The 27050-nt window shown below is 32.2% G+C and overlaps 3 protein-coding genes across 3 annotated transcripts; 1 reads left to right on the top strand and 2 right to left on the bottom strand.

Moving 5' to 3' along the window:
* Window positions 1-9579: 9579 nt before the first annotated feature.
* PCOAH_00015970 (SICA antigen) lies at window positions 9580-13819 on the top strand (the record flags this gene model as incomplete). The annotated part of the gene is made up of 6 exons (XM_020058406.1): window positions 9580-9654; window positions 9792-10542; window positions 10707-11626; window positions 11772-12477; window positions 12726-13219; window positions 13379-13819. 6 exons carry the CDS (start codon window positions 9580-9582, stop codon window positions 13817-13819), a joined length of 3387 nt encoding a protein of 1128 aa, XP_019914036.1.
* Window positions 13820-15332: 1513 nt separating this feature from the next.
* PCOAH_00015960 (Pv-fam-h protein) lies at window positions 15333-19024 on the bottom strand (the record flags this gene model as incomplete). The annotated part of the gene is made up of 6 exons (XM_020058405.1): window positions 15333-15797; window positions 15990-16225; window positions 16544-16617; window positions 17095-17121; window positions 18171-18664; window positions 18824-19024. Coding segments are annotated over 6 exons (1497 nt in total), but the record flags the coding sequence as incomplete, so codon positions are not given.
* Window positions 19025-24772: 5748 nt separating this feature from the next.
* On the bottom strand, window positions 24773-26188 carry PCOAH_00015950 (Uncharacterized protein; the record flags this gene model as incomplete). Its single annotated transcript, XM_020058404.1, has 1 exon — window positions 24773-26188. The coding sequence occupies one exon, from the start codon at window positions 26186-26188 to the stop codon at window positions 24773-24775; it is 1416 nt and encodes a 471-aa protein (XP_019914203.1).
* Window positions 26189-27050: the final 862 nt, after the last annotated feature.

The raw sequence follows: 27050 nt of genomic DNA, 5'->3' as shown, positions 1-27050 counted from the left end.
TACAAATCTAATGCTTTTGCCATACCACAATAGAACTTATACTTGTCCTTAAAGTCTTTACAATAGGGGTCATTATTTTTACTATCTTCCTCTGGACACTTATCACTTACAGCATTACAGGCTGAAAGAACACCACTCCGGTGTTGTGTCCACTTCTGTTGACAAATAGGACCATTTTTTAATAAATCTTTTTCTATCCTATTATAATCGAAGGAATATTCGAGTATTGTTTTTCTATGATCGTATGTTTCTCTTTCAATATTTTCACAAATGACATTACATCCTTTTCCTTTATACTCATCCTTTACGAAAATACAAATGGTATTTATATCGTTCTTAAAGTGGCGATCTTCCATTTGACCCTTAGGTAACATATCACCTAACCAATAATAAAAGAAGTGGCAAGGTGCATCATCCTTAGGTTCCGCTTCTTTCATTTTGGATGCATAACAGTAGGAACTTATGATCTTCTTTGCTTTGTCGGAAGCTCCCTGATACTTCATCAGTGGAGCTTCCAATTTAGTCTGTAGTTCTTTGAAACTCTGAACATCTTCATTACAGTTCCACGAACTTCCATTGAACCTACTGTAAAATGTGATCTTCGAAGGTAGGCTCAGAGGAAATGTAACCTGCGAAAATGTATATAATTGTTGGCAAAGGAAGGAACAGGTGGGGCAAGGAAGAGGAGTGTGGAATATATATATTGACATACACATATATTTATATATATGTATATATATATAATTACACATATATATGTATGTATATACTTTCATGTATTTATCACATTCTTCCTATTTTAATACATCATGCATATATAAAAAATATTAGATATGTGCACATTATATGTACTTTTGTTCATAGTGCAAGTAAAAAAAGAAGGAAGGGGCAACCCTCAATATTGTTCCTTACCGTTGATGACATTGTTTGTTATGGTTTGTGTGTTGTATATTTTTCTGTTGTGTATATATATATAATAAACTTATTATTGGAAGTTATGTGCTGTTGTTCCTTCTTATATATATTTGTACACAGAATTTGTTCATGTGTGCAGATATATTTTCCTTATTCAATAATAAGTATAATTAATGGAAAAATATATGAAGTTCCACTTTTTTCCTTCAGGAGCATATATTTTTTATTTCCTTGAAGAATGATAACTTAATATACGCATGCATTAAGATCATTATATATACACGCACATATAAGAAATAAGGTATAAAAATGTAGGAAGGGTAATGTATTGGAATTAACAGAATGGAACAGGAGCAGAAGAAACGTAAGAATCATATACTTTATACATCCTCCATCCATGTTCTGTACTACAGGTTCGTAGGTTAATGCTTATAATGTTGTACTACTCATTTAACTTATTCAACTTTTATGTATATATGGGAATGAAGTGTAAATTCGTTTTTAACAGGAACTTTCAGTATATATTATTAATTTTTGTTTTACCGTTATTCCAAGGGAGGACTATTAAAAATTGCTAACAAATATTGTGTAGTGTACAGATTATGCATGTGCAGAGCACCCTATCCCTTCTTCCACCTTCCTCCAAATAATGCACATTTTCGTATACTAATATTAAGTGCAATACACCCTTCTTCCTTCCCATCCGTGTTATACATAATTAACTCATTCGCTCCATTAGATGAGCTACTTTCAGTTAATACTAATAAATGTGTACACATTGATGGAAGGAAGGAGGGGGGTAAGTGATCCGTATATATGAACTGTATACCATATATATCTACATTAAGAAAATTGTTTTAATAATTTTTAATGCTTTTTCTTCATAATAATCGAAGGGAAACATGAACTATAATATCACATGATGAAAATTTTTTTTTTCCCACTTTTAAAAGGTGTGGGGGGAAAGGGGAGAAGAATTGCATTCTTATATAGTTAATAACTGGGAAGTGCGTGTAAATAATAATTGTAATATGTTCTTCGAAGAACTATGAACAGTTGCTCACAACACATCATACAATACAGTAGTGCAGTGAGTATATCAATAAAGGAACGTGTAAGAAAGTGTATCCTCCCTTTTTTTTCCATCTTTATTTTGATATTCGAACATATGTAACCCCATTCCTCTCTTAATAATATATATAATGATTTACTGCATATGTGTGTACTATCATTGCTTTTAAAAATTAAACAATATATATATATTACTGAGGAAAAAATAAAAATTTCAATAATCATCAATAATCGCTGCTCGGGGAGTATATTTGCATATTCGTCTTTTTTTCGAATATATATATAGAGGAACAGTTTTTAATATAAATTCACATTATACACATATATAGAAGCACATACATATACATCTACATATACACAAGGAACAACAATGCCAGAACCAGAAGTAGATGTTAGTTTACCTTTATGCAGGAATAATATGAAAATACTATTCCGAGAATATTTTATACATAGAATAATAAAATCGAAAAAAGGAAAAAAGGAGAAAAAAAATATATAGAAGCGTAGACATACACTTACATATATATTCTTTTCCACAGATTCCACATATACATTCCACTTTCTTCTGCCAACAATTATATTTTTGCAGCCGCTCAATGAAAAGAGTTTCCCTTCATATAAGGATTTCTATAATGAATTCGACAGCAGTCAGGAAGAATGTAAAAGTACGTGCGAAACAGAAATACAGAAGTATTTATTGACAAATAAGGGTCTTAGTACTAGTGATGAGGCCGAAATTAAGAAAGCACTAGGCTCTATATACAATGTATACGGAAAAAATAATAAACCATCAAAATGTGAAGCACGCCATTTCTTCTACTATTGGTTAGGGGATAAATTATCCAAGAGTGGAGGGGGAAGGGACGGTTTTCAAGCTAAAATAAGTGTTCTCTGCGGAGCAATTGGGCAACCTTCTGGGGAACAACAATGTGCAATTCCCTGTGATAATCCTAACGAAGAAACATTCAAACACAGAAGAACAATATTCGATTATTCCTACGACCACAGTAGGATAAAGGAAAATTTAGAAAACGGTGGGCCTGGCTGTGACACGAAGTGGTTGAGTTACCTAACGAAAGTTTCTTTAGCATGTACTGCGGTGAAGGAAGAATGCGCAGGAAGAACGGGAGGAGAAGAAGGGCAAGTAAGGACATATTGTGAAAAATTCAAAGCAGGGTACCTCCCATATTGTAACACGGCGCAATTGTCTAAACTGATATGTGACTTAAAATCTGCACAGGAAAGTATAGTTCTGGCAGCACAAGCAGCAGCATCCTCTATAGCAGACGTTGCTGTAGGTAAAGCCACCACCACTGCTTCCCTTACTTCCTCAATGGTCGCAGTGGGACTACAAGCAATTCTTTTACTTTTATATAAGGTATAGCTGCGACTGAAATTTATGCACAATATAACTGAACCTGCACACATCATTTCTATGAGCAGTAGTTATAGGAATAAACGACATAATATATGGGTGTGTGTACTACATGCTTCCATTCTCTCTTCCTTTCCCTTTTAACCTCTCGTTCTTCCTTTCCTTCCTTTAACCCCTCCTTCTTACTTCCCTCCATTTTTGCTCTCTCAAAATTGTCCTTCCTTCTCTTTTTTTCTTTTTACTTTTTCCCTTAAAAGTGTTTCTTTTTAGCCCTCTCCTTCTAACCGCTTACTTCCCTAGACCCTCCTTTCCTTTCTTTCCTCCTTCCTTAGACATCCTTTCCCTCCTTAGACCCCTTCCTTAGACCCATCCTTCCTTCTTTCCTTCAACCCCCCGTTTCTTCAGTATAACCCTCTGTCTTCCTGGTTTGGTAACCATTCAAATGGAGGAAAAAGGAACAGAAGAAGAAGATCCCCCGGAAACAACTTGGATGTTTCCACAGATGACAGCTCCACAATAGCTTCAACATTCGATCCGACTGAATACTCCACAACATATACTACACGACCATCTACCACCAGGGAAGTAACAGCAAATAGTAATAATAGAAGAGGACAGGAGCAGCAGCAGCAAGGACAGAATATAAGTTATCATAGTATGTAATATTCACTAAGTGGACACCGGAAGGACATAAACAACAGCATAATTTATACAGTGTGAAAAGAACAAAATGATCATTCTTTTTTCCTCCATTCCTTTTTCTTCTTCCCTTTGTTCCGTTTCCTTTTCTTTCCTTCTTTCTCTCCTTCTTATTTCTTCTTATTCCTTCTTTCTTTTCTCCTTCTTTTTCCTTAGACGAACCTTCCTCTTCCTTCTTATTCCTCCTTCGTTATTTTTTATTCCTTATATATTATTCCTTATTTCCTTCTTTCCTTCCTTTCTCTCATTGCTTCTTTCTTACATATTCTCTCTTTTTCTTTCTTTTCTTCCTACATTTGTATGTATGAATGACCCTGCTTGAGGAAAGAATACTCCCAGAAAGGGGCGCGGAACAATAAAAAAGTTGTTGACATTTTTGAAGAAATATTTTTATTTTAAAAAAAGCGAAAAAAAAATTACACAGATAAAAACTTTTGTAACAAAAAAAATTTAACATATTTTGGATCCTTCAATAAAAAAAAAATTTTACCAAAGAAGTAGGAATAAAGTAGGAAAAAATTTTTCTTTTCACTTATATTAGTTGCACATTAACATAAAAACTGCAGTACAGTGAAAAGGAAAAAAGAAAAAAGAAAGAAAAAAAAAAAAAAAAAAGAAAAAGTCCATCTCATACGCGTTGGAATACACATTCGTAAAATTTGTCCTTACTCCCTCCTTCCCGCGGGGTCATATGTGCGCGCCCCCTGAGGAAATTAGTGATGCGCGAGAAAAATTGCCAAGAGATTTAAAAAAATAGGCATAAAAAAGGCGGAAGGGTACACGACCAGTGAGAAGGACACAGTTTCTATGCTGCTGCTGCTTTGGTTTCTTTGGATGTTTGGTGAACCTCAATGTGCTTGGAAAAAAAAAGAAGAACAAAATAAAAAAAAAAAAAAAAAAGGGGAAGGTTGTGTTAGGGGGGGAAGGATGGTTGTTAGGGGTGGAAGCAAAGGGTGTTAGTCTGTTGAGGGTGGTAGAATGAAGGGGTGTAAGGATGTAGAGGTAGGGTATAAGCGTGTTAGAATGAAGGGTTGTTAGGGGTGTTAAAATGAAAGGTTAAGATTGTAGGGATAGGGTCTTTCTAGGTTAATGCCCCAACAATATGGCCTGCTACTTTAGCCGCCCCAGGAGGGATGTACATCCGAAGGGTGTATATAAAAAAAAAAAAAAAAAAAAAGAAGGAATAAGGTGTTTATGGAAGGAAAAAAAGAAAGAAAGAAAAGAAAGAGAAAAGAAAGGAAGGGGAAGGGATGCATTAACATGTAGAGTATATTGTGGATGGACGGGGGGCGGAAACGTAATTACACTCGCACTAATCATGCATAAGCGGAAAAAAGGAGTATGTGCACCCCGCCTCGCACCATGTATGGGAAAAAGTGTGACGAAAGCACAGCACTACTCTATAAAAAGGGGGGGTGCGCAATGCATGAGCAACTTTGTTGCTGATACATATATTTATATATATATAGATATATGTATATATATATATATATGTGCACAATTTAGTACCGGTCCCCCAATCTCTTCCTCCGTGTTAGTGCCATGCGTAGGGTTCATTCACCCTATGAATTAAGGCTTATTCCGATGAGTACTAATAATATGTACACGCATTACCCCGTATGGTAGGTTGAAAGAAGGTTGTTAGGGGTGGTAGGTGGAAGGAAGAGGAGAAAGGAAGGTGTTCTCTTCTGCACATATATAGAATGAACCGCATACAATATATGAACTGCATACAATATGTATGAAGTGTGCACTGCACCACAAAAAATATATATATGTGATCTGACAATACTCTAATGATCTAACAACCCACCTACCACCTAACAACCTTCCTTCTACCCACCCCCAACGCCCCCTCCTTCATTTAAGAATAGCAAAATAGAACATAGAGTAAATGTCACATGCTGAAATTTTTTTCTAAAGAAGAAAGGCCGTTGCGCGCAAGCCCCCTTTTCCCTTCTATATATGTACATAATAAAGGAGCGCATGTGTGCGTGTACAATGTAATAGAGTAGCATGCTTGTACAAATAAGAATAATGATACTGTGTTCTGCAGTGTCCTCAAGGAATAGCGGTACGGAAAACTATCGTATCATACTGTAGTGAACGAATATAAAAGGAATGTAGGAAGGAACTGTAAAAGGAAGGAAAGGAATGTGGTGGGTGTGAAAAGGGGGGAAGTGAAAATGTGAAAAGGGGTAGTGATGTGCTGTTTGTACACGCACATGTTTTATATATAGACATATATATATATATATATAGAATGAAAGAAATTTTCTTCCTTAACACATGAAGGAAGGGAGGAAGTGTATTCGTTTCTTCGTTTGTTTTGAGTGTTTGTAACCTTGTTTGTTCATTTGTTTTGTACGTGTGTGTATTTGTGTGTCTGTTCGTTCGTTGTTTGTTTGTGCTTGTTCGTTTGTTTGTTCTATATATACAGAAATTATATGCAACTAGAGCAAAATGGCACCACCACCAGGACAGGTAAGGAATGAAAAAGTTGGGAGCACCGGAAAAAAAAAAAAATATGATCCCTCCCTATTTAAAGTTCCTAATTGAACATGTGTGCGTCCAACATCTTATATATATATGTACACTTACATATATATACATGCATATATATAGGAATATATGTGTATATATGGAGTACATATTTTTACACTCTTCCTCCTCCTTCTTTGCCAACAATTATTCACATTTATAGGAAGTGAATTTGAATCAATTACCGTCGAAGACCCATTACTATGATAAATTCAAGGAGGCTAATGAGAAAGAATGTACCTCTATTAGTGGTTGGACCGAATCATTAAAGAGTAATCTGGGAACTAAATTAAGTATGTACTCGGGACTTTCTAATATGGAAGGGCCGATCAGCAGGGCCTATTGTTATGCATGTAAAAAGAAAAAGGAATATGCGTCCGATAAGGAAAAACCGCATTTAGAAGGTGCACCGTGCCGTTTTTTCTATTATTGGATGGGAAATACATATCCTAGCCCTCTGGAGGGGGAAGTGTTCTCGAACCTTATGGATGATATATACAGGACATTAGGAGCTTTATTCCATAATGAAGAATGTTATTTCCAGTACAGAGATGTTAATAAAACTACTTTTGAACATATGAAAAAAATATATGAACATTATCACGATTGTGATTACGTAAAACAGTACTTAGAGCAGCGTGACCAGCAGCCTGACCCAGAATGGGTAAACTACGAAATGAAAGTTAAAGCAGCATGTGAAGCTGTTGGAAGATATTGCAGAACAGGGGAGGACGGTAAAACAAAGAATGATGACTATTGTACAGAGTTCGATACAAATTATAAAACTTCCTGTGAAAGGCTGAACGGAACATCACTAACATGTTCTGCACCCCCTGCGGAAACTGTATCAGATGCTGCACACCCCACTGGACATGTTGCGCAAGTTTCTTTGCCTGGGCGGCTCCCTGATGGTGATTTAAGTGATCAATCACCTAAGGAAGGTCTAGGGGATACACAGCCTACTGAGGGGCAGGAACTGGTGCAAAAAAATGTCGAAGGCCCTATGGTGACGACAGTGGTTACGGAAGATCCGGGGTCCTCAGTTGAGCAGCATTCTCTGGGGGGTGTTAAACCGCAGGATGGTGTCACTGCATTAGAGGACACGCAACAACCTCTTGTACCCAGTACAGACAGTACAGGAAATACAACACTTCCCGCTGCTGTTTCTTCCATATTAGGAGTAGCAGGAGTTGGACTACCTGCATTAGCTCTTTTTTTATATAAAGTAAGGTTACAATCACAATTATGAGTACAACAATTACCACATTATAATTACTATCACAGGGATGTAAGAAACCAAAGGGATTGACCACCACTCTTATGAATCATAAATATAGCTGCGGGGAAAGCGTAAGCTCTGCACGCTCTATATATATACATACGGTACACGCGCGAACACTTTTCTCTTTCTTTCCTCCCCTTCCTTTCTTCAGTACACCTCATTCTTTCCTAACATACGTAACTTCTTTGGTGGCAACAACAACAGTAAAAGAAACAGAAGAAAAGAAAGGTCCCTTAGAAGAGAATTTAATGAGTTTGATGATGACGACGACACCACTTCTACAGAAACATATTCCACAGGAACAATTTCCACCAGGGGCGATTCCACAGTAGATGGTGGAACAGAATATTATGTCCCATATATTAGATAAGTTCCTTGTTCTCTTCTTCCTTTCCTTTCCTCAGTTCCTTCTCTCTCTTTTTTTTTAAAGGAAGAAACAAATAATAAAAAAAAAGGAATAAAAAGAGAGAAAAAAAAAAAAGAGAGAAGAAAAAGAAAGAGGAGAGGAAGGTGGGTAATTCCTTTCTTTTCCTTTTCCTTTTTTTTTTTTTTTGTATGAATGCAGGAAAAGTACATGGATAGAATGTATAGGAGAAGACGAAAGTTGTTCTTCTCCTTCTTTTAAAAGAATGTAACAAGTGTATAAGGAAAGGAAGGAAGAAACAGGTTGTTCTTCCCTTTTGAGAAAGGCGAGGATTTAAAAAAAAAAAAAAAAAAAAAAGAAGAAAAAAAAAAGAAAAAGTGAGGGAATAATGTAAAATGCATACGGAAGGAGAGAAGGGAAGGTTGCTTCCTTTGGGAATGGAAAAAAAAAAAAAAAAAAGAGCAAGAGAAAAGAAGAGGTGGGTAAGTGATTCTTTCTTTTCTTTTTTTTTAAAGAAATAAAAGGAAGAAAAAGAAGAAAAAAAAAAAAATAGAAGGGAAAAGTAAGAAAAAATTAGAGGAGAGGAAAAGAAGTAAGAAAAATACCATAAGAGATAAAAAGTAAAAAGAATATAGTATAGGAGGGAGAAGTAGAATGGTGCAGTAAAATGCATGCTGCCTATATGTTCAACTATTAAAGAATAATGCTAGTGGGAGATCTACTCTTCTTTTTTTTTTTTTAGTTCGATAGAAATTCTAGTAAAAGGAGAAAGGATGTAATAGTACAAAAGTGCGTGCTTACTCCTTTCTTACTTTTTTTTTTTTTCTTTTTTTTTGGGGGGGGTGGGGAGAATAATTTTTATTCATAATTCCTTGGGTATGTACAAATTCGGGGGGGAGAAATAAAAAAACAGGAAGTGGAAGAAAGTGCATGTGAAAGATTTTTCCCCCCTTTTTTCTTGGAAAAGGTGCGAGAAATGTACACGGAAGGGTTTCCTTTCTTTCTTCTTAAAAATAACGGACAAATTATGAAGAAGGGAAAGGGAAGGAGAAGAAGAATAAAAGGAAGTGCAAAAAAAGAATTTACTTCTTTCTTCTTCTTTTAAGAATATAGGAAAAATCTGAAGAATAGGAAAAAGAAGAAAAGATAGGGTGGAGGGGTAAAGTATAAGGAATATGTGTATATACATAGTAGGAAGAAGAAAGTATGGCATATTGTTCATTTATGAATTGTAAAATAGAACATAAGGGAATGGTATCCCCAGGTGTACCTCCTATGGGGTATATAATTATATAGTGCAAGAAGAAACCGTATAATGAAGAATGTAACATAATGGCAACTATACTAGGAAGAATATTAAATAAATGGTTAGAGGATAGGAGGAAGCACAACAGCGTTAGCGTGGATGTAAGGAACTATATTTAAAAAGAAAGAACCATGAATGTGTCCAGTTATATATATATATCGGGAGGAATGAACTGCAGGAAGATGCAGATTAGGGTATGTGTACATATGTATGTGCTTCATTTTTACACCAATTGTAGCAAAGAATATCGAACAATGTACAAAGAATAGTAGGTGAGTTAATGAGAAGGTTGAATGATAATGCGGATGAAATATCAAAAAGGTACTGTGCGCAAGACCCTACGGATGAGATTGAAATTGAGAATAACCATAAACCAATATGCAAAGCCTTAATGAGAACATTCTTCTATATGAACGGATTGAAAGTAAGGGAAGGGAGAAAGATAGAATTTGAAGAAGACACGGAGGAAGAATCATTCTTAAAGTGCATAGTTGGAACAACAGTTATGCTTAGAATGTTAAAGAAGTACTGTTGGTTTAAAGATTATTTAGAGTATGCATTAAGAATAGCAGGAGGAAGATCTGAGGCTCAGGGAGCTACTAATAATTATGGTATCTGTGGAGGGATGAACTTTGATCAGTTAAAAATAGGAAATATATTAGTTGGAGAAGCAGTGGCAAAGTTGGTTGAGGGTAGGGATTCTCAAATAGCCGATTATGTAAATTTAAAAGGTAGAGCAGGGGAATGGTGCAGAGGGAAGCAATTCGGTAAAGTGAAAAGGAAGGTACCAAGGAAGTCAGAAGAAAAGGAGAAGGAATGGATGAGTGAGAGTGAAATGAAAAACATAGTAGAGAACAAGCAATATGTGCCCGCGGGTAATGTCGATACAGTATTAGATAAAATAGAGAAGAAAATAAAAAAGAAGAAGACTCCATATGAATGTCCTGGTAGTACCACCACTAAAGATGGGTCTGATGACAAAGAAGACCGTAAGAATTTGTTCTTGACTTTAAAATACAACTCTAATGAATATGGGGTATCTGTAATTTTTTTTTTCCTTCCGTTAATGGAACCCTGTAGGCATAATATATGCACAGTACGTACATTATGTGTACATGCCCCCCCTTTTTGTTTTGTTCTTCCTTCTATACAGTTGGTATAGAAGAATGGTTTACAACATTCTCTAGCAGTGTATCCAGCACGGACAAAGATAATTATAAAGAACTGGATAGTATGTTGGCATTATGCGAGGACGATGATGCAAGTGAAGGTGGGGTGAAACGAAAGGAATACAAAGGTTTCTGTGAAATTATGATGAGAAATATAATGATAGTTACCGAAGTTGGAGAACAATATAAAAACAAAAACCAGACTCAGAAGCAGGGCCAAACACCATGTGAGAAGGAAGTGAAAAATATTCCCTTATGCGATTTATTGAATTTTTGGACATATTATATGCAGTTGTTCTGTGTACCGCAGGAAGTCATTCAATACGCCTTTAATGGGGTAGGAAGTGTAAGAGGGGACATGAATCCAGGTGAGAAGTATGTGAAATGTGCTTATGATGCTGCATTTAAGATTCCTAAGGACAACGAAAGGTATACGGTAGGTGAAGCTCGCAAGCTATTTCTCACAAGTGAGTTATATACTATGATGAAAGCATTAACTAAGAAAGAATGGTGCGAAAAGGGTAAAGGAAAGTTCCCGCAGAAAGCATCAGAGGGTTTAGACCGTTCACGCTCAGAAACGGGGGGAAAGGATCTAGTGGTCTCCGGTAATGGGGACCTGAAGAAATTGGAAGGAATTGTTCAGAAAGTTGTGGAAGGATTAAAACAGGAAGAAAAGGAAAAGGAAGAAATATTCAAACAGTTAGAAGAAACCATAAAAGAAGCTGTTCCTAACCCCCCTGTGCACCACCAACAACAACCTCCACCACCACCTCCTCCGGAACCAGCACGGCCATTACCACCCGTAATTCCAGCACCGGAAAGTGATCCTTGCGATGGAGAATTAAAGACGCGCGTAGACGCTGCAGCAAAGAAGTGGCTAGGACTCGCAACAGGAAGAAACTTGGTAAGGTGCACTAATATCTATGAAGATTCAGGGCAGTGCCATGGATAGTATACGTCCTATATATAAAAAGAAGGAACGACCTTGAACATTGTCTACATACATTACGTATACATACATATATCTCTTCCTCCTTCTGCATGAACAGGGTGGTATTGGGGACGACATCCAAACTAGGGTTAACGACCTTTCGGGCGCCTTATCTAAGGCAATCCAAAATGAGGACCAATACTGTAAAGGCAGTAATTGGGAGAATAATGCATCAGGCGGAACGAGCAAAAAGGCATGTGAATTCACTGTTAGAGGATTACACCATGTGTACAGTATTACGGAAGATATACAGAACGATGGCCGGAACGCCAAGGCCAACTGGGAAATTAAGACTACCGTGGCTTGTCTGGCATTTAATGCGTACGTACAGAAGGTAAAAGAAAAGTGTGAAAGCACTGAAGAGGGAATAAAGCAAGCATTTAAGGATGGAAAAAGTCTTCATGAAGAACTATGTTCTAGTAAGGGGTGTGAAAAATGCGAGAGAAGTAACTGCACAAATTACACCATAGAAGGAACAGACCTATGGAATGAAGTGAATACGAAACTCCAGGCGAATAGGGAAATAATGGGAACACTGGACACTATATGTAATCAGACTGCAGAACCGGCCAAACCTGCAGCCACTAAACCAGCAACTACGAAACCTGCCGTGCCGGTAACGCAGAATAGTGCACAACCAGGTAAGGAAAACATTGTTAATACGGAGGATGGTATTATTTTGAATGGTGTTAAACTCACTTGTAATATCCCTGAAGTGAGTCCTATTGATAAAGGCTTCGAGGACGATAGCCGCTACGAAAGAGGTGTTTGATTTGTAACGACTGATGGTCCAATAACCACTGTTATTAATGCAACCATCACCACTACTCCTACTTCAGGTGCAGGTGTTGCAGGACAACCTCCAGGTAAAAACACTAAGGGTGAAAATTAAAAAGAGAAGTGTGAAAAAAAAAGGAAAAAAATAAAAAGAAAAGGGAAAAAAGGAAAAAATTCCATTGTTATCCATAATTCCTATTATACATAATACACTCTTTTTTCATTGTCCTCTCAGGTGCAAATAGTCCTACAGTTACTGAAGGAGGGGCGCAACCAGGTGCAACACAAGAACCAGCTTCCTCAGGTACTTCTAGTGTTGCGAGTGGTGAAAGTGTTGGTAGTGGTGGTACTCACCAAGGTGTTGATAGTGCCCAAGTTCCAGGTATTCCATCCGTCCCTGATTCTGACAAAAATGCTAAAGTTAGTGGTCCTTCTCCCGATGGTACCACTGGACAGGTCTCACCGGGTCCTGCAGGGCAGGAACCGAACCCAGTACCATCCTCATCTTCGGGCCTAACACCATCACAACCAGCATCCGCCGCAACAACAGCAAAATCGTCATCTACGAGTGTCAAAACAGGAAGAAGTGGTCCAAAGGGGGGTGCCGGAGGCATCCTCCCTCTTCCACTCCGAGTCAGTAACCCCATAAATCATTCTGATCTTACTCCATACCTTCCTTTGGCCCCTGTCCTTATTGGCATTTCTGCTATGAGTTATCTCCTCTGGAAGGTAAGAAAAAGAAGAAAAAAAAAAAAAAAAGACACCTTTTAGCCCCCTTTCTTTCACCTTAGATGAACACTTCGCACTTATTTTATACTGGGTGTTCTGGTCTTAAGAACAACATTCCACGCCCTAAAAATTAATTTTTTCCCCTCCTTTTTTTTGCAGTATTTTTTCCTCGGTAAAAGAAGAAAACGTTACAAAAGGGCTCATCAAGTACGTGGTCCTCCTTCCTTAGAAGAACATTTCCTTCATCATGTGGACCAAGATGATGGTCCACATGAATATACCTTAGTAAAGGAACGAAAACAACCCAGATCTGTTCCAACGGGAAGAACGAAGAGACCAAAAAAACGTGCCGACCGTCATGGTGTTGGCCTACGCACCATTATTGATATTCATTTAGAAGTCTTAAACGAATGTCAAAAGGGGGACGCACAATTGACTAAGGAAGACTTTTTTGAAATTTTGATTCAAGAATTTATGGGAAACGAATTTATGAAAGAAGAAAATATTCCTAAGGAAGATGTTCTTAAGGAGCAGGTTCCAAGTTCAGATTCCGGGTTTAGGAAAGAAAGACTTTGTTCCTATGGAAGATTTTGTTCATAAGGAATGTGTTCCTGAGGAAGATGTTCCTAAGGAGCAGGTTCCATGTTCAGATTCTGCGTTTAGGGAGGAAGACTTTATTTCTAAGGAAGAATTTTCCTAAGGAAGATATTTCTATGGTTGATGTTCCTAAGGAATGTGTTCTTAAGGAAGGTTTTCCTTTGGAATATCCCACTTAGGAACACTTTCCTTAGGAAGAAGCAATTTGTAGCCAAATTGTGGATGCTAATCCCTTGGCGTTGTTTTGTTTGAAGAGTGTGAAATGGAAGAAAATGTGTGTAAAAAGTATTTGTATATGGATGATTTATTACAGAGTATTTGAAATGAAGGAGGGGGCACATAAATAGAAATAGAATGTGATAATCATATTTCACTTTCCTTTATTGAGTGAAATACATAATTTGTTACAACATTTGTACCACTTCCTATTTTTTTCTTTTGTTTTTTCTTTTTTTTGTTTTACTAAAGTGCTCACGTTCATGTGTAGCCAATAAGGATTAAAAAAATTTTTCACTTCATTCACCTGTTGGTAAATTGTTTTAGTCCATTTTGACTTGTTTGTAAAATTTTTTACTAAAAATACAGAATGTTCATTTATTCTTTTACAAGTCCTTATCTCCGTAATTTTCTTAATTTCTTTTTTCGTGTATAAATATTTCTTTGAGGTCAGCACTTTCGCCTTCCTTTCTTCCGCATCCGCTTTTTGGGAGTACCTTTCCCTTATGCAGAATTATTTATACATACAAATGGAGAAAGGGAAGAAAAGAAAAAATAATAAAAAAAGAAAAATGCGCATAAAGCGAGTCGCTCCTTAATATGCAAGGTGAGACACAAAAGCGATGTGCACACGCCATGACGGATTCATTATAGATTAATATAACAAATTTTTCATCCAATGAATTCGGCAGTTTTATTCTTGTGCGCTCATTAAAATGGAAACTAAAACATAGCGCTCATGTGTATATACAGCGTGATTCACAATATAGCTGCAATAAAAGGTCATAAGGATACCGGTATGCCCATACACAGTCACGTCCATACGCACATTCCTCATTGTGCGCACTAAAACAAATGCATGAAAGGGAAAGGCGTGCACACAATTATTGGGCATAGCTCCAAACAAAAACAAATATCGTAACATACTAACGATGGCAGAAATGATGAGGAATTTTATCGAGCTCCATAATACATAAAAGGATTGTAAAATCGCCAATCCTCACATAAAATAAATCGTAATAAATTATGACATTTCTCAAGGGTACAAAGAATATAATCCAATGTTCGCTCATTCTATTTACTTTAATCAGTGATTCTGAAAAGCAAATGAAATATTCCGAACGGTACATTAAATACATGAACGGAATGGTACCAATTCTCTTCTTTTTTCTTTTTTTTCATTTTTCTGTTCTTCTCTTAGACTCCGTGATGCGCTTTCCCACCTAGATAACAGTGCACCAATTCTATTACAATTCTAAAATGAGCAAAACAAACTCCTGCAAAAAATCTTCACACTACATTACACATTCTTCGTCATTCCTGCACAGATATATTTTAAATCCCAAAAGAAATTTACAAATTTAAAAATCAGTATGCCCATTAGAGCTAAAAAAAACCTGTAATATCCATTATAAAATAGTATGAATGAACATACGGCAAGAAAATAGGGAGAAGATAATACTCTGAAATTGTTAGAAAACTTTGAAACGCTATTGTCCGTACCCTGTTTTATAATATCCTCACACACTTCTGATTTTTCCTTGCGTCTTCGATCTATGTCTATACTTTTCGCCTGATCTAAATGTGACTTCACTGTTGTTCTGATTCTTTCCGCATCTTCATCAGTATATCCCATTTTATTTAAAAAGTTTTCCTTATATAAATGGAATATTCCATCGAAGCTTACTTCGGACTCTGCTAATAATCTGTAGCCGCCTAAAAATTCGGAGATTCCACCATTATTCCTGATTTCATGGATCGTGTCCTATGTATCGTCATAGTTCAGCATAAAAAAAATAAAAGGATAATTTTTACACTAGTGAAAATGTACCTAGATCGAAGAATATACATACACATGCTCCTATCAACATTCTCATCCATGCACGTTTGCTTTTTGTACGCACGTATGTTCCTAATGGCATGGTGACCGTGCCGTCCAATTTTCTTATAAGCTTACCCTGCCGGAATATTGTACTATCCATATTAGAAGTAAAAATATAAGAACTTTAAGGAGGGTAAAAGTGTGTATTCTATCACGGATGATTCTCCCTGTATTTGAGATGTTCTTATTTTCTTTTTTAAAACTTGTCCTCGTACGTTTTCCCGATTCTAGATAAGTATTCGTATTCCATTCGCTAAAAGTTACCTCCGCCATCTTGCATATTCGTACAGTGCTACAAGGTAGTCCAAATTCTAAACCAAATAAATTATAAATAAGGGGAATTACAAAGAAAAAATTTAACGAGCAAAATAGCAGGAGAAACTGCTTCACTCAAATTCACCCATTATAGAAAAATTGTACTTTTCAATATTACGCAAACCATTATTAGGATAACATGAGAAAATAAAAATGGCTGACAAATATATGCGCGCTAATTTTGTCGTTCACTTATTTTAGCGAATCTTTATGATGTAACATATATATATTTCTCCCATGAAAATTGTGGCCTCCAAAAAATTCAATTAAAATTTTTAGTGCGAGAACAAATAATTTTTTCTCTGTTCACTGACGTACTAAAATATTTCTACTATCCTTAGAAGCGTTCTCTAAAACTAATTTCTTAAAACCAGATTTTTTCTTGGCCCTAAAGTATATCATGTGAAAGATTCAATACACGTTGCTTATAACACCGATAAAGCCATTAAGAAGACCATCCTAGAAATGAAGCAGCTTCTTATTCTATAGCTTAAGCAATGGAATCAGAAACCCAAATAAGCATAAAATTATTATAGCAATTTTGTCACGGCCGCGGGGGAAGGCACATTCCCTTCTCTCCTCATTTCAACAAAATAAAGGCGCATACTTTATAAAACATAAAATTTAAGTAAAAGTTCTAGTTCCAAAATGAGCCTCCTCCTGCTACATGTTTCACCTTACCCTCTGTATGGTAGTTAAACCAAGAATATAAACCGGAGCTGCCCTTTTCCAATAGTACCTTCACCATATCACAACCTGTTATCCCATCCAGAAGCTTCCTACAAACCTCTTTGTGGGGTAAGATCAAATCCCCGTGCTGGCATTTCACAACAGAAAAGAAATGCAGCAGTTAAAAATCTATTACTTTGGAGTTTCGCTCCTCATTTTATTTCTAAAGGGGAATGGGGAAAAATATAATAGCAAAATGTCCCCCACTGTGCACACAAATATAAATGCGTCTGGCAGTTTTCTCTCCCCATCCAGCTTAAGCTACAATGGTCATGCTCCATCTCAATCTTGTAGTTATAAGAAATATACGAATGAGCAGCATGCCCGCATTATTACTTTTTCCCTTTTTTCCGCTCCTTCCTGTTTTCCTACTTCTCTGTAATTTGAAATTATAATGCTAAGACTTCCCATGTGACAAACCCATTGGTGTGCTTAAAATAATCCCTTCTTCATAATCTATCTTAATAACAACCAATTTATTAATCTACCAAAAAAAAAAAAAAAAAATCAAAAAAAATCAATCATTACAGCATATTCTCTATGGCAGATTATTTCTGTGCAAATTAACTGCACCCTTTTCGGTTAACACAAATAGAGTTTAATATAATCTAATTATTCTTTCTAATAGAATGCCACTACTATCATACGACATTTCCTATGATCATCCTCTATGGAGCCGCTTTGACTTAAAATGTGTTATACACACATGGGGAATAAATGAGCCACTTTTTTAAAATGTAAACATAAAGCATTGTATGGAGGCACGAAATGCGAGGCTTCAAAAGTTTCTACTGATGCGCATCTACATCCGTTAAAATGAGAATTCACGAATGAGAATGCTTCCCTCACTCATATCAGTTAAGCTTATATAAGCTGTAGATATATATTTGTACATGTGCACATGTCCACCGTTCAGCATTATTTCGACACCCTTCTGCTGCATGGGCACACACACAACTCGAAAGTATTATTTTCCTTTTTTCTTGGAAAATGTTGAAAAGGTTGTTCGTTTGAGCACCAATAGACAGCCTCATAGTAGACCACATAACTATATACAAAGACGTCCCTTCACATAATCAACATTCCATAAATAGCTTCTTCTTCCTTTGTCAATATACTACCCTCACCTACACTCCGACAGATTCTTCATTCTATATGTGTCTCATGGTTTATCGAATAATTTGAGCAAAAATAAACATTGTAAAGAGTTACAGAATTTTCAATTTTTCATTTAAGCTTTCGAGCTCCCAAAATACATTCAGTAGTATAACTATGCTCATAACTTCGAGTAAGTATCGAGACTGAAAGTATCCAAGAGCTAGGATAAGAATGGTGAAGGATGTAAGCTTGTAATTTACGACTGAATCTATGAGCGAACCCCAAATTCCTGCACATTTATAATTCCCTTTTCCCCTATTTCTCTTATCTGAAGCGTTATCTGATCCCCCACTTCCTTTCTCAGATTCCTCTGCACTCTGCTCATTTGCCACATTCCATTTTATCTTATCGGAATAGGACTTTACAGAATTCTTTACCGTTTGGCATTGTTCTTCATCGTACCCTAATTTTTCCAAAACGTTTTCTTCGAATGTCCCATACACTTCGTCGAAATTCATTGGCGGTTCTGCTACTAATCTGTTAGTGCTCTTGTGTACGATCACTTGTCCCCGCTGGGGGGTCCCTTGCACAATTCCATGGTTTCCTGTCTAAACACCGTTGGGGACATTCAAATGCGAAGGAGAATAAATATATGAAACGTTTGGATTCACTTGTGCACACAATAGATACATTCGTACGTGAGTAATCCGTGCATCTGTTCAGGGTTTAATGGTTACACCGCATTAAGCACACCCCTATTGGTTTACCCTGTGTGAGCTGTGTTCTATCCATATGAACAGGACAAACATGGGAAGCCTTAAAAAGGCAGCATATTTTACCCCTTTCCGAGTACACTGTCCTGCTAACCCCTTAACGTTCCTATACCCATCACCGCCAGTTACATTTTGTGCCCCTCCTCCACAGGCTATTATTATATTTGTCCCACCGTAACTTATAATCGTCGTTCTCTATTTTTTCATAGTTCTACAAAATTAATATAAAATTTTCAATAGATAGAATAAAGATAAAAAAGTGTTAACAAATGCAACTTATCCTATGGACACTTTTACAATAGCAGAATAAATTTTAGGTTCACTTGGGAGAACAATAGCAAGCATATTTATTCAAGCCATCAGGTAGGAGATACACGCAAAGAATAGAAAAATGCTAACCTGAAAATGGTTCAGATGAAAAAACGGTATTTTCAGCATATTAACTTCTCACCATAATTGCATTATGAACTTCAAATTAGAATTATTCCCCTTTTTAAAAAAAAAGAAAAGAAAAAAATTATAATCTCCCACAAAATTAAGTATATAATTCTTAAAATAAAATAGGAAAAAATAAAATTCCAACAAAAGTGCGCTGCACTGTGCTTCTTACTCCATTTTTCCTCTTTCCAGTTTTCAATGATAACATAAAGTGTATGTCTTTTGTTCGTTATGTGTCTTATGTAAGAAGCATTTTATGAATTTACATCCATTTTTCTGTGAATTCAATAAACAATTCTGTTTTTTTCTTTTTCAAATTTCAGTATATTTGTGTTAAAAGATGTTTAAAAAATTATAAGTATATATTTTTAAAAAGTGTTCTTTTCATAATTGATTTTTGATTACATTTGTGATCATCGCCATTATTAATAAATTTTATAATACAAGTATAAAATAAATTGTCTATTAAATGTAGAACTTGGTGCTGTTAAGTTGCACAAAGTGTGAATGGTTATACCTGGAGATTAAGTTTATCTATAATATAAAATTATACGAAATTTAGTTATGATACATAACTAAAAATATTAATTTAGAAGAAAAAATGGGGGGGCATATATAAATTCATAAATTACTTTTTCTGTGATGGGAAAAATTCGAAAATTTCGCTCACAGTCATCATTCTATGCATGAACCTCTGATATGTTCTTGCACTAGATCATTTCTGAAAGTATGTACCATTAGAATAAACTGAGCTTTTAGAAAAAAAAGTGGATATATTTCGCGATTTCGAATAATAAATTTAGAAAGATGACCATATACTTACAGGTGTTTTGTTTTTTCTCCAAAAGAGTTTTCATAAATAACATTATATATTCTTATAACAGCTGCCACATACAACTTGCTATATTGAACATATGCACAATAATACTTATCTTCCATTTTACTTTTTGTAGTGCCGAAAGGATTAACTTTATATTTTATTTACATTTCCAAAAAAGTAGTAGTATGGTTTCCTTTAAAGCTTGTCTAGGTCTAAATAGCACATACTATCAGGAAACATATAATCTTATATAAAGGTTGGATTAGTATACACCCATGTGTGTAAGAGTATGAAATTCATTATAATTAATTCCTACATATTTGTAGGATGCACAATGAGAACTTTAAAATGTAAAAAAATAGTTAAGATTAAGAAAAGCATTTGCAGATAAATTTAACATGCTTCATAAATGAGGGAAGAATTGGGAATTCTATATACACTGTTCGTCATAAATTATATGTTGCAATGGACGATATTTTTAATAACAATTTTTGTTTTTAATGTAACCTTTATATAACTATTATATATTGTAAAAAAATTAGATATTATTATACGATATATGCAATTATAATTAAAATACAAAATATTTGCCTTCTCATATATATCTCACTATAAACGTATTTAAAAAAAAATGATAATAATAATAAATGCCATTTAACATAAAATAGAATATTTAAAAAATATAAAATGCAGTAGGAAATAATTATTTTAATATGACACAGGAATAAATAAAAATATATACATAATTTATTTAAATAAAAAATTAAAATTGAATATAAATACATAAAAAATATATATATTAATTTTAAGAATTAAATAAATAAAAAAGTATAAATTTATATAAAATAAAACAAATGTAAATAAAAATTAATAAACAATATATTTAAATACAAAATATAAATAATAAGTACTCATAATTATAAAAAAAAAAAATTAAAAATAACAAAAATAAAAAAGGATTAAAATTAATTAAAATTATATAAATTATTAAATAAATATATATATTAAATAATATATATTTTTTTAATTAATTTAGAAAGTAATTTATTAAAGATAAATATTATTTAATTAAATTAAATAATCAAATCAAAATAAATAAAATTCAAATTAATATATTATATTAAATAATTAAAAATAAAGTACTATTATATATTAAAAGAATATGGTTAATTCTAAATATATAATTAATTAGAAAATAAAAAAATAATTAAAACAAATAGACTAATAAATAATAATTGAATTAAATAAAAATATATTAAATATATATTATTTAATAATTTAATTAACGATAATATAATAAATTAATTTATATGTTAAAATAAATAATAATTAATTAGTTTTATTATATAATAATTAACATAATTATATATTATTTACCATATAATATACTTGCTTTGTCAAATATTAATTTATTAATGATTTATTCTTATCAATTCAATTAATTAAATATTTATTTTTATTTTTTATTTTTACTACTATTATATATTTTTAATTAATTATATAATATATTTTATTTTAATTGGTTAAAGAAATATATTTATATATTAATTAAATTAAATTAATGACATATAATTAATAAATTAATATTGAAATTTGATCTAATTCATAAATCAATATTATCTTATATATTAAAATAATAAAATATTTATAAACTTATATATATTTACAAGAATATTAATTAATTTATAATTTTAAAATATTTTTTATTTTTAAATATATATGTATTAATTATATTTAACTTTAATTAATTTATTATTATATTTTATTTAATTATATGTGATATTTATAAAATACTATTAAACATTAATTAATTATATATATTTTTTTTTAATTTTATTTAAATTATTTATTAAATTTATAATTATTTATATTTTTTTAATTTCATTTAAATTATGTACTTATATTAATTTTAATTATTGTTTATATTTAATCATATACTATTACATTTTACCTCATGGATAATTAAATCATGCTAATTTTATTTAATATATTATATATTTATTCAATGATTTAATATATATTACATTTATTAATTATATTTATTTGTTTTTATTTATTCTATTTAATTAATATATATATTATATTAATTAATATGTTTATTAAATTTAAATAACAAATTAATTTTGTTTTTTATATTTGATTAAAAGTTTAAATGATTATTCATTTAACTTATTTAAAATATATTAATTTATATAAATTATTTATTATTTTATTTGATTTTATTATTTATTACTTGTTTTTATTAATTAATAAAACAATTATATTATTATATTTTTTTTAAATATATCAATTATTAATATATATATGTCTTTAAATTAATTTTATATGATTAAATTATTTTTTTAAGTAAAATAAAATAATATGTAAGTTCAATTTAATAAAATATCATTTTATTACAATTTAATTAATTATTAATTTAATTTTAAAATATAATCTCATGTTATATTTAATTATTATTAATTTATTATCATTTTATTTATAATTAAAATTGAAGATAATTGTTTTTTTATAATATATATTTATTATAATTTTAATTAATAAAATAATTTTTTATTTTATTAAATTATAATTTATATTTAATTAATTAAATTAATTTATATTAACCATATATTTAAATATTTCCAATTAATTATATATAACATTTTAGTAATTATATAATTATTTAAAAACTATTTTTATTTTAATTAATATATTGTTTTATTTTAATTATTATAGCCTTATTTTTATATTTATATTATATTATTTTAATTTATAATAATATCAATTACCCATATTTAATTTTTACATGCTGTGCATATTATATTTAGGAAGATATTTTTCCTGTTTGTACTTTATATTTGATTTTGTTCTTCTCCCCTTTTTTTTTTTTTTATATACTATAACAGAAATGAGTGAATACTACTCATTATCAAATTCCATGATAATATACTTTTTTAGTATTATTTATTTTTATGAATATACTTTTTATTAACCGTAAAAACGTGTGCTAATTTTTATATATTATATTCCTTAGACATTGTAATTTGTTAGGTGCAGAAGTGTATTTATGTATTTTCTAAAACCTGGTGAGATGAATGATAATTTAAAACCTTAAACATTAAAGAAACAATAAGGACACATTTTTTAAAATTGTATTTTTCGAACATGTTTTAAACAGTATATATAACCAATTCGAGTATAATGATTAAAAACTTCTGTGTATATGTAAAAGAAATTAATCTAAAAATGCATTAAAACGAAGTAATAATTTAACCATATATAGGATCATATATGTAATGACCTGTCAAAGGTAAATGGTGAAAGAAAATATCTTTTTTTATGCTGTACATTTTATGACATTCTTTAACGAATAACAATTTTTTTTTGCTATTTCACGGTGTTCAATACTTTAACGGTTATAACATTTAGAAGATGATATTTATACATGTACTAAATTGTGAAAGAACTATTAAAGACCCTTAAAATATAAAAGAAAAGTTAAATAGATAATAGCTGACAAAACCAATGGATAAACATGTGGGACGAAAAAGATGTACGAGCAAAACAATCTAATGACCTTTTTTTTTTTTTGGTTAAACTAATGTATTTATACATTTTATTCAATTCTAATTACGGAGAAAAAGGTTTCCATTGCACCTTCGTAAATTTAATACTTATTTTGATAATGTGTCTTTGTATTTTGTAAATAAAGGACAGTGCTAATTTTTAATTTCTTTGTGCAATTGACATGAGAAGTTAGCTATTTCTGTTGACGAATTTTGAGGTAATGCAGTATTAAGAAAGACGCATTTTTTTATTGCAAATATTGTGGAAAAATGTCCACAGCAAATAGAAGTATTTTTCATACTCAAGAAGTGTTCGTAAAACAATAACTTAAGCTATTTTTTACTAATTAAAATATGACCCATTCACAGAAATTGAACAATCTAAATTGTATAGCTTTATTTTTTACAAACAGATTTAAGGTAATAGACAAGGCAAGAAGGTGTTTTTTCGTTATTAAGAACGTAATTTTTAAGCCAGACTCGTGGCCGCACTTGTCTATTAAAAATATAACTACTATAATGTTAAAGAATAGTATTGATTTTGTCTTTTTCTTTGATTCTTAAAAGTTTAATAGAAATTTTAAAACAACAAGAATAACAAAACGAAAAGAATATTTATGTAGACATACAAACGTTCACTATACATTTTTAATTAATGAAATGTACATTGTTACACATTGCCCATGTATAAATCACTAAATAATGGGAAAGGAAGTGTACATATCCTAATATATAATATTAGTTATAATGCACGACATCTCATTTTTGCATTGTGTAAGAGCCCGTTATATTCTTGTGAAGAGAGAAAAATAACGTTTTCCTGTCTCACATAATTGTATTAAAAATGCATAAATTTGTACCTCTTGATAACACAGTTAAAACTTTTGCTTTCTTGAAATATCAATACATTTTGAATAATTTACTGTAGATCTATTTTTATGACAATGTGATTACACATAACAATATTAATGATTACGTGTAAGGATAAGTTATCTCTTTATTGAATCCTCCTAAAAATTAAGAATGATTTTTTAGAGTTTTTATTCTTATTTTCAATTTTTGCTACGTAAATGTGTGAATTTGTTTCTCTTTTTCTATTTCATGATAATGTTTTAACATTGTCCTAACTGTTCCCATAGATTAAGCAATGCGTTCCCTTTTACACGTAGAACTGTGCAGTGTAGAACCTCTATTATTGTCACTTCGTAATATGCATTCTTTAGTTTTGCCCGATATAAATGGCTCATCGTCATTCCTATGACTTTTTATATTTTCTTGTGGATAATTCATCGTTTTATCATTTTCTGTCTTTAAATAATTTCTTAATAAATAGTTAATTTTTCTTGTTTTTCTCAACAAATGTAGAATGTCATCTGAATTTTCAGGAGAAACGTTTTTCACTCGTATGGTGAAATTTGTAACTTTGCGTCTTTTTTTAGAATCTATATTATTCTCAGTTCGTGTATTCCCTAATTTTACATAATTACTTTTTCCTAATTTGTTCTTATGTCCAAATGTATTTTTGTTTCTTCTAGGGCTATTTACATTATCATTTCGATTGTTTGTCCTTTCATAATGCTTTAAAAATGAATCATTCAGTAAATGTATTTCTTTATTAATGCATACTTGATGTTTTTTTTCTTGTTTTTCAGTTGTGCAACTTGCAGGATTTTTGTGATTTCTATAAGACGGGGTTGCTATTCTAAGCGTATTTTTCATGGGGGGCTTTTTTTGTTTTTTTTTGTTTTCATTTTTTATATCTTCCAAGTTATCAACTTTTAGCTTTTCATTTTTTTCTTTCACTTTATGCGTATTCTTTTGGAAACATTTCTGTTCTACGGATTGCATGAGGGATGAAATATCTTCTACACTCTTAAAAAAGAGATTTATATTTTTGGCAGTCCCAAAGTGTTCTACAAGAGTGAAAGTATTCCTCTGGAGACAGCGAATTTTTTTTTTTAATTCTTGAAAAAATTCATTATAATAATCAATTTTCTTTAGTAATTCTTCATTTTCGGCGTAAATTTTTATTGCCTTACTTTTTTCCTTTTTCATATCTAAGTAATATTTATTTTTATAAATTTGTTCCAGTTGAAAGTTGTCTTTCTGAGCATTTTCTATGTTACTTAATTTTTTTTCAAATTGGTTCGTTAGCACAATTATGTGTTTTTTCAAATTAGTTATTACTTCATCTTTGTTTTCAAGGAGACTTTCCCTTTTAGTTTGAGATAGCTGTTTAAGTTTTGTCAATTCATTATTTTTGCGATTGTTTCCTGGGTGTTTTTTGTTGCTCCCCCTGTCTGCTACGCTTTCACTATGATTAGCAGAATTGGATTTATAATTTACTTTGTTTCCTAGGGAAAGCTTAAACAATCCTTTGTTTTTAACTTCGAAACTGTCCGTAATGTGCTTCTTGAAATTAAATTCAAATTCTGAGCTGAAATCCGATTGGTTATTTGCATCATATTCAACTTTTGCGGATTCTGTTGTTGAGTCTACATTCTTTTTTTCATTTAGCAAAACTTCGCTAGTTATATTTTTGTCATTCCCGTTCATTGTACTGGTAGAAAAAATACAAACAATTGTAGCTATGGGTGCGATGGAGTAATCTTAAATTAGCATAAAGCGTGTAGAAAATAGGTTTTCCTTTTTCCTGTGCATCAAAATGTACATTTATAAACTTCAAATGGAAATGTCAAAGCCCTTTTGGATATACGTTTACTTGTATTAATTAAAAAAAAGATAACAATTGAGCAAGATATACGCCCTTCAACGTTTCGTCATTACGTTAAAATTTAATTCACATAGGTGTTTATTCTTTAAGCCAAATTGTAGAAATGCATGTGTGATTAGATTATAGAGCAGTTTGCATGATTTACGTGTAGACGCATAGCATCACAAGTACCTCCTCGGCAGAAGAATGTATATATACACAGAAGGTAACATGAGAAAATGCATATCTCTTGTTTAGCCAGTCTTTTTATACTTGCAGCATACACCGCAGTGGAACAAAAGAAAATTATAGTTTTAAATCGCCTTTGTGGCTATTTAAAGACAAAAAAATGGTTCATCATTAAAATTGTGTGCGCACCTTTTGGAAATGTAGAAGGGAGTGCTCATAAAAATACATATAAATATTTACCCTGTGTAGTGCTGTGTCAGCCATAATGTTAATTAAAAAAACAAATTATCTAAGTTGCTAACAAATATTTGTTGCAGTTACTCATTAAATGAATAATCAAAAGCTTAACAAAATTGCACTATTATAACAACAGAAATAAATGAAAAAATAAACAATATGCAAAAGTACTTTTACACATTTTCACCATTGTTCCTTATTTTGTGGAATGAGAGAACTATTCTGACATTCCTTTTTTGAAATGCAAAATGTTTGTTTTTAAGACAGTCCCAAAAGAAC

The sequence above is a fragment of the Plasmodium coatneyi genome, chromosome 7 (assembly GCF_001680005.1).
Source record: "Plasmodium coatneyi strain Hackeri chromosome 7, complete sequence".
NCBI lineage: Eukaryota > Apicomplexa > Aconoidasida > Haemosporida > Plasmodiidae > Plasmodium > Plasmodium coatneyi.
Note: the sequence above shows the minus strand (reverse complement) of the source record. Positions and strands in the feature narration are given on the sequence as shown.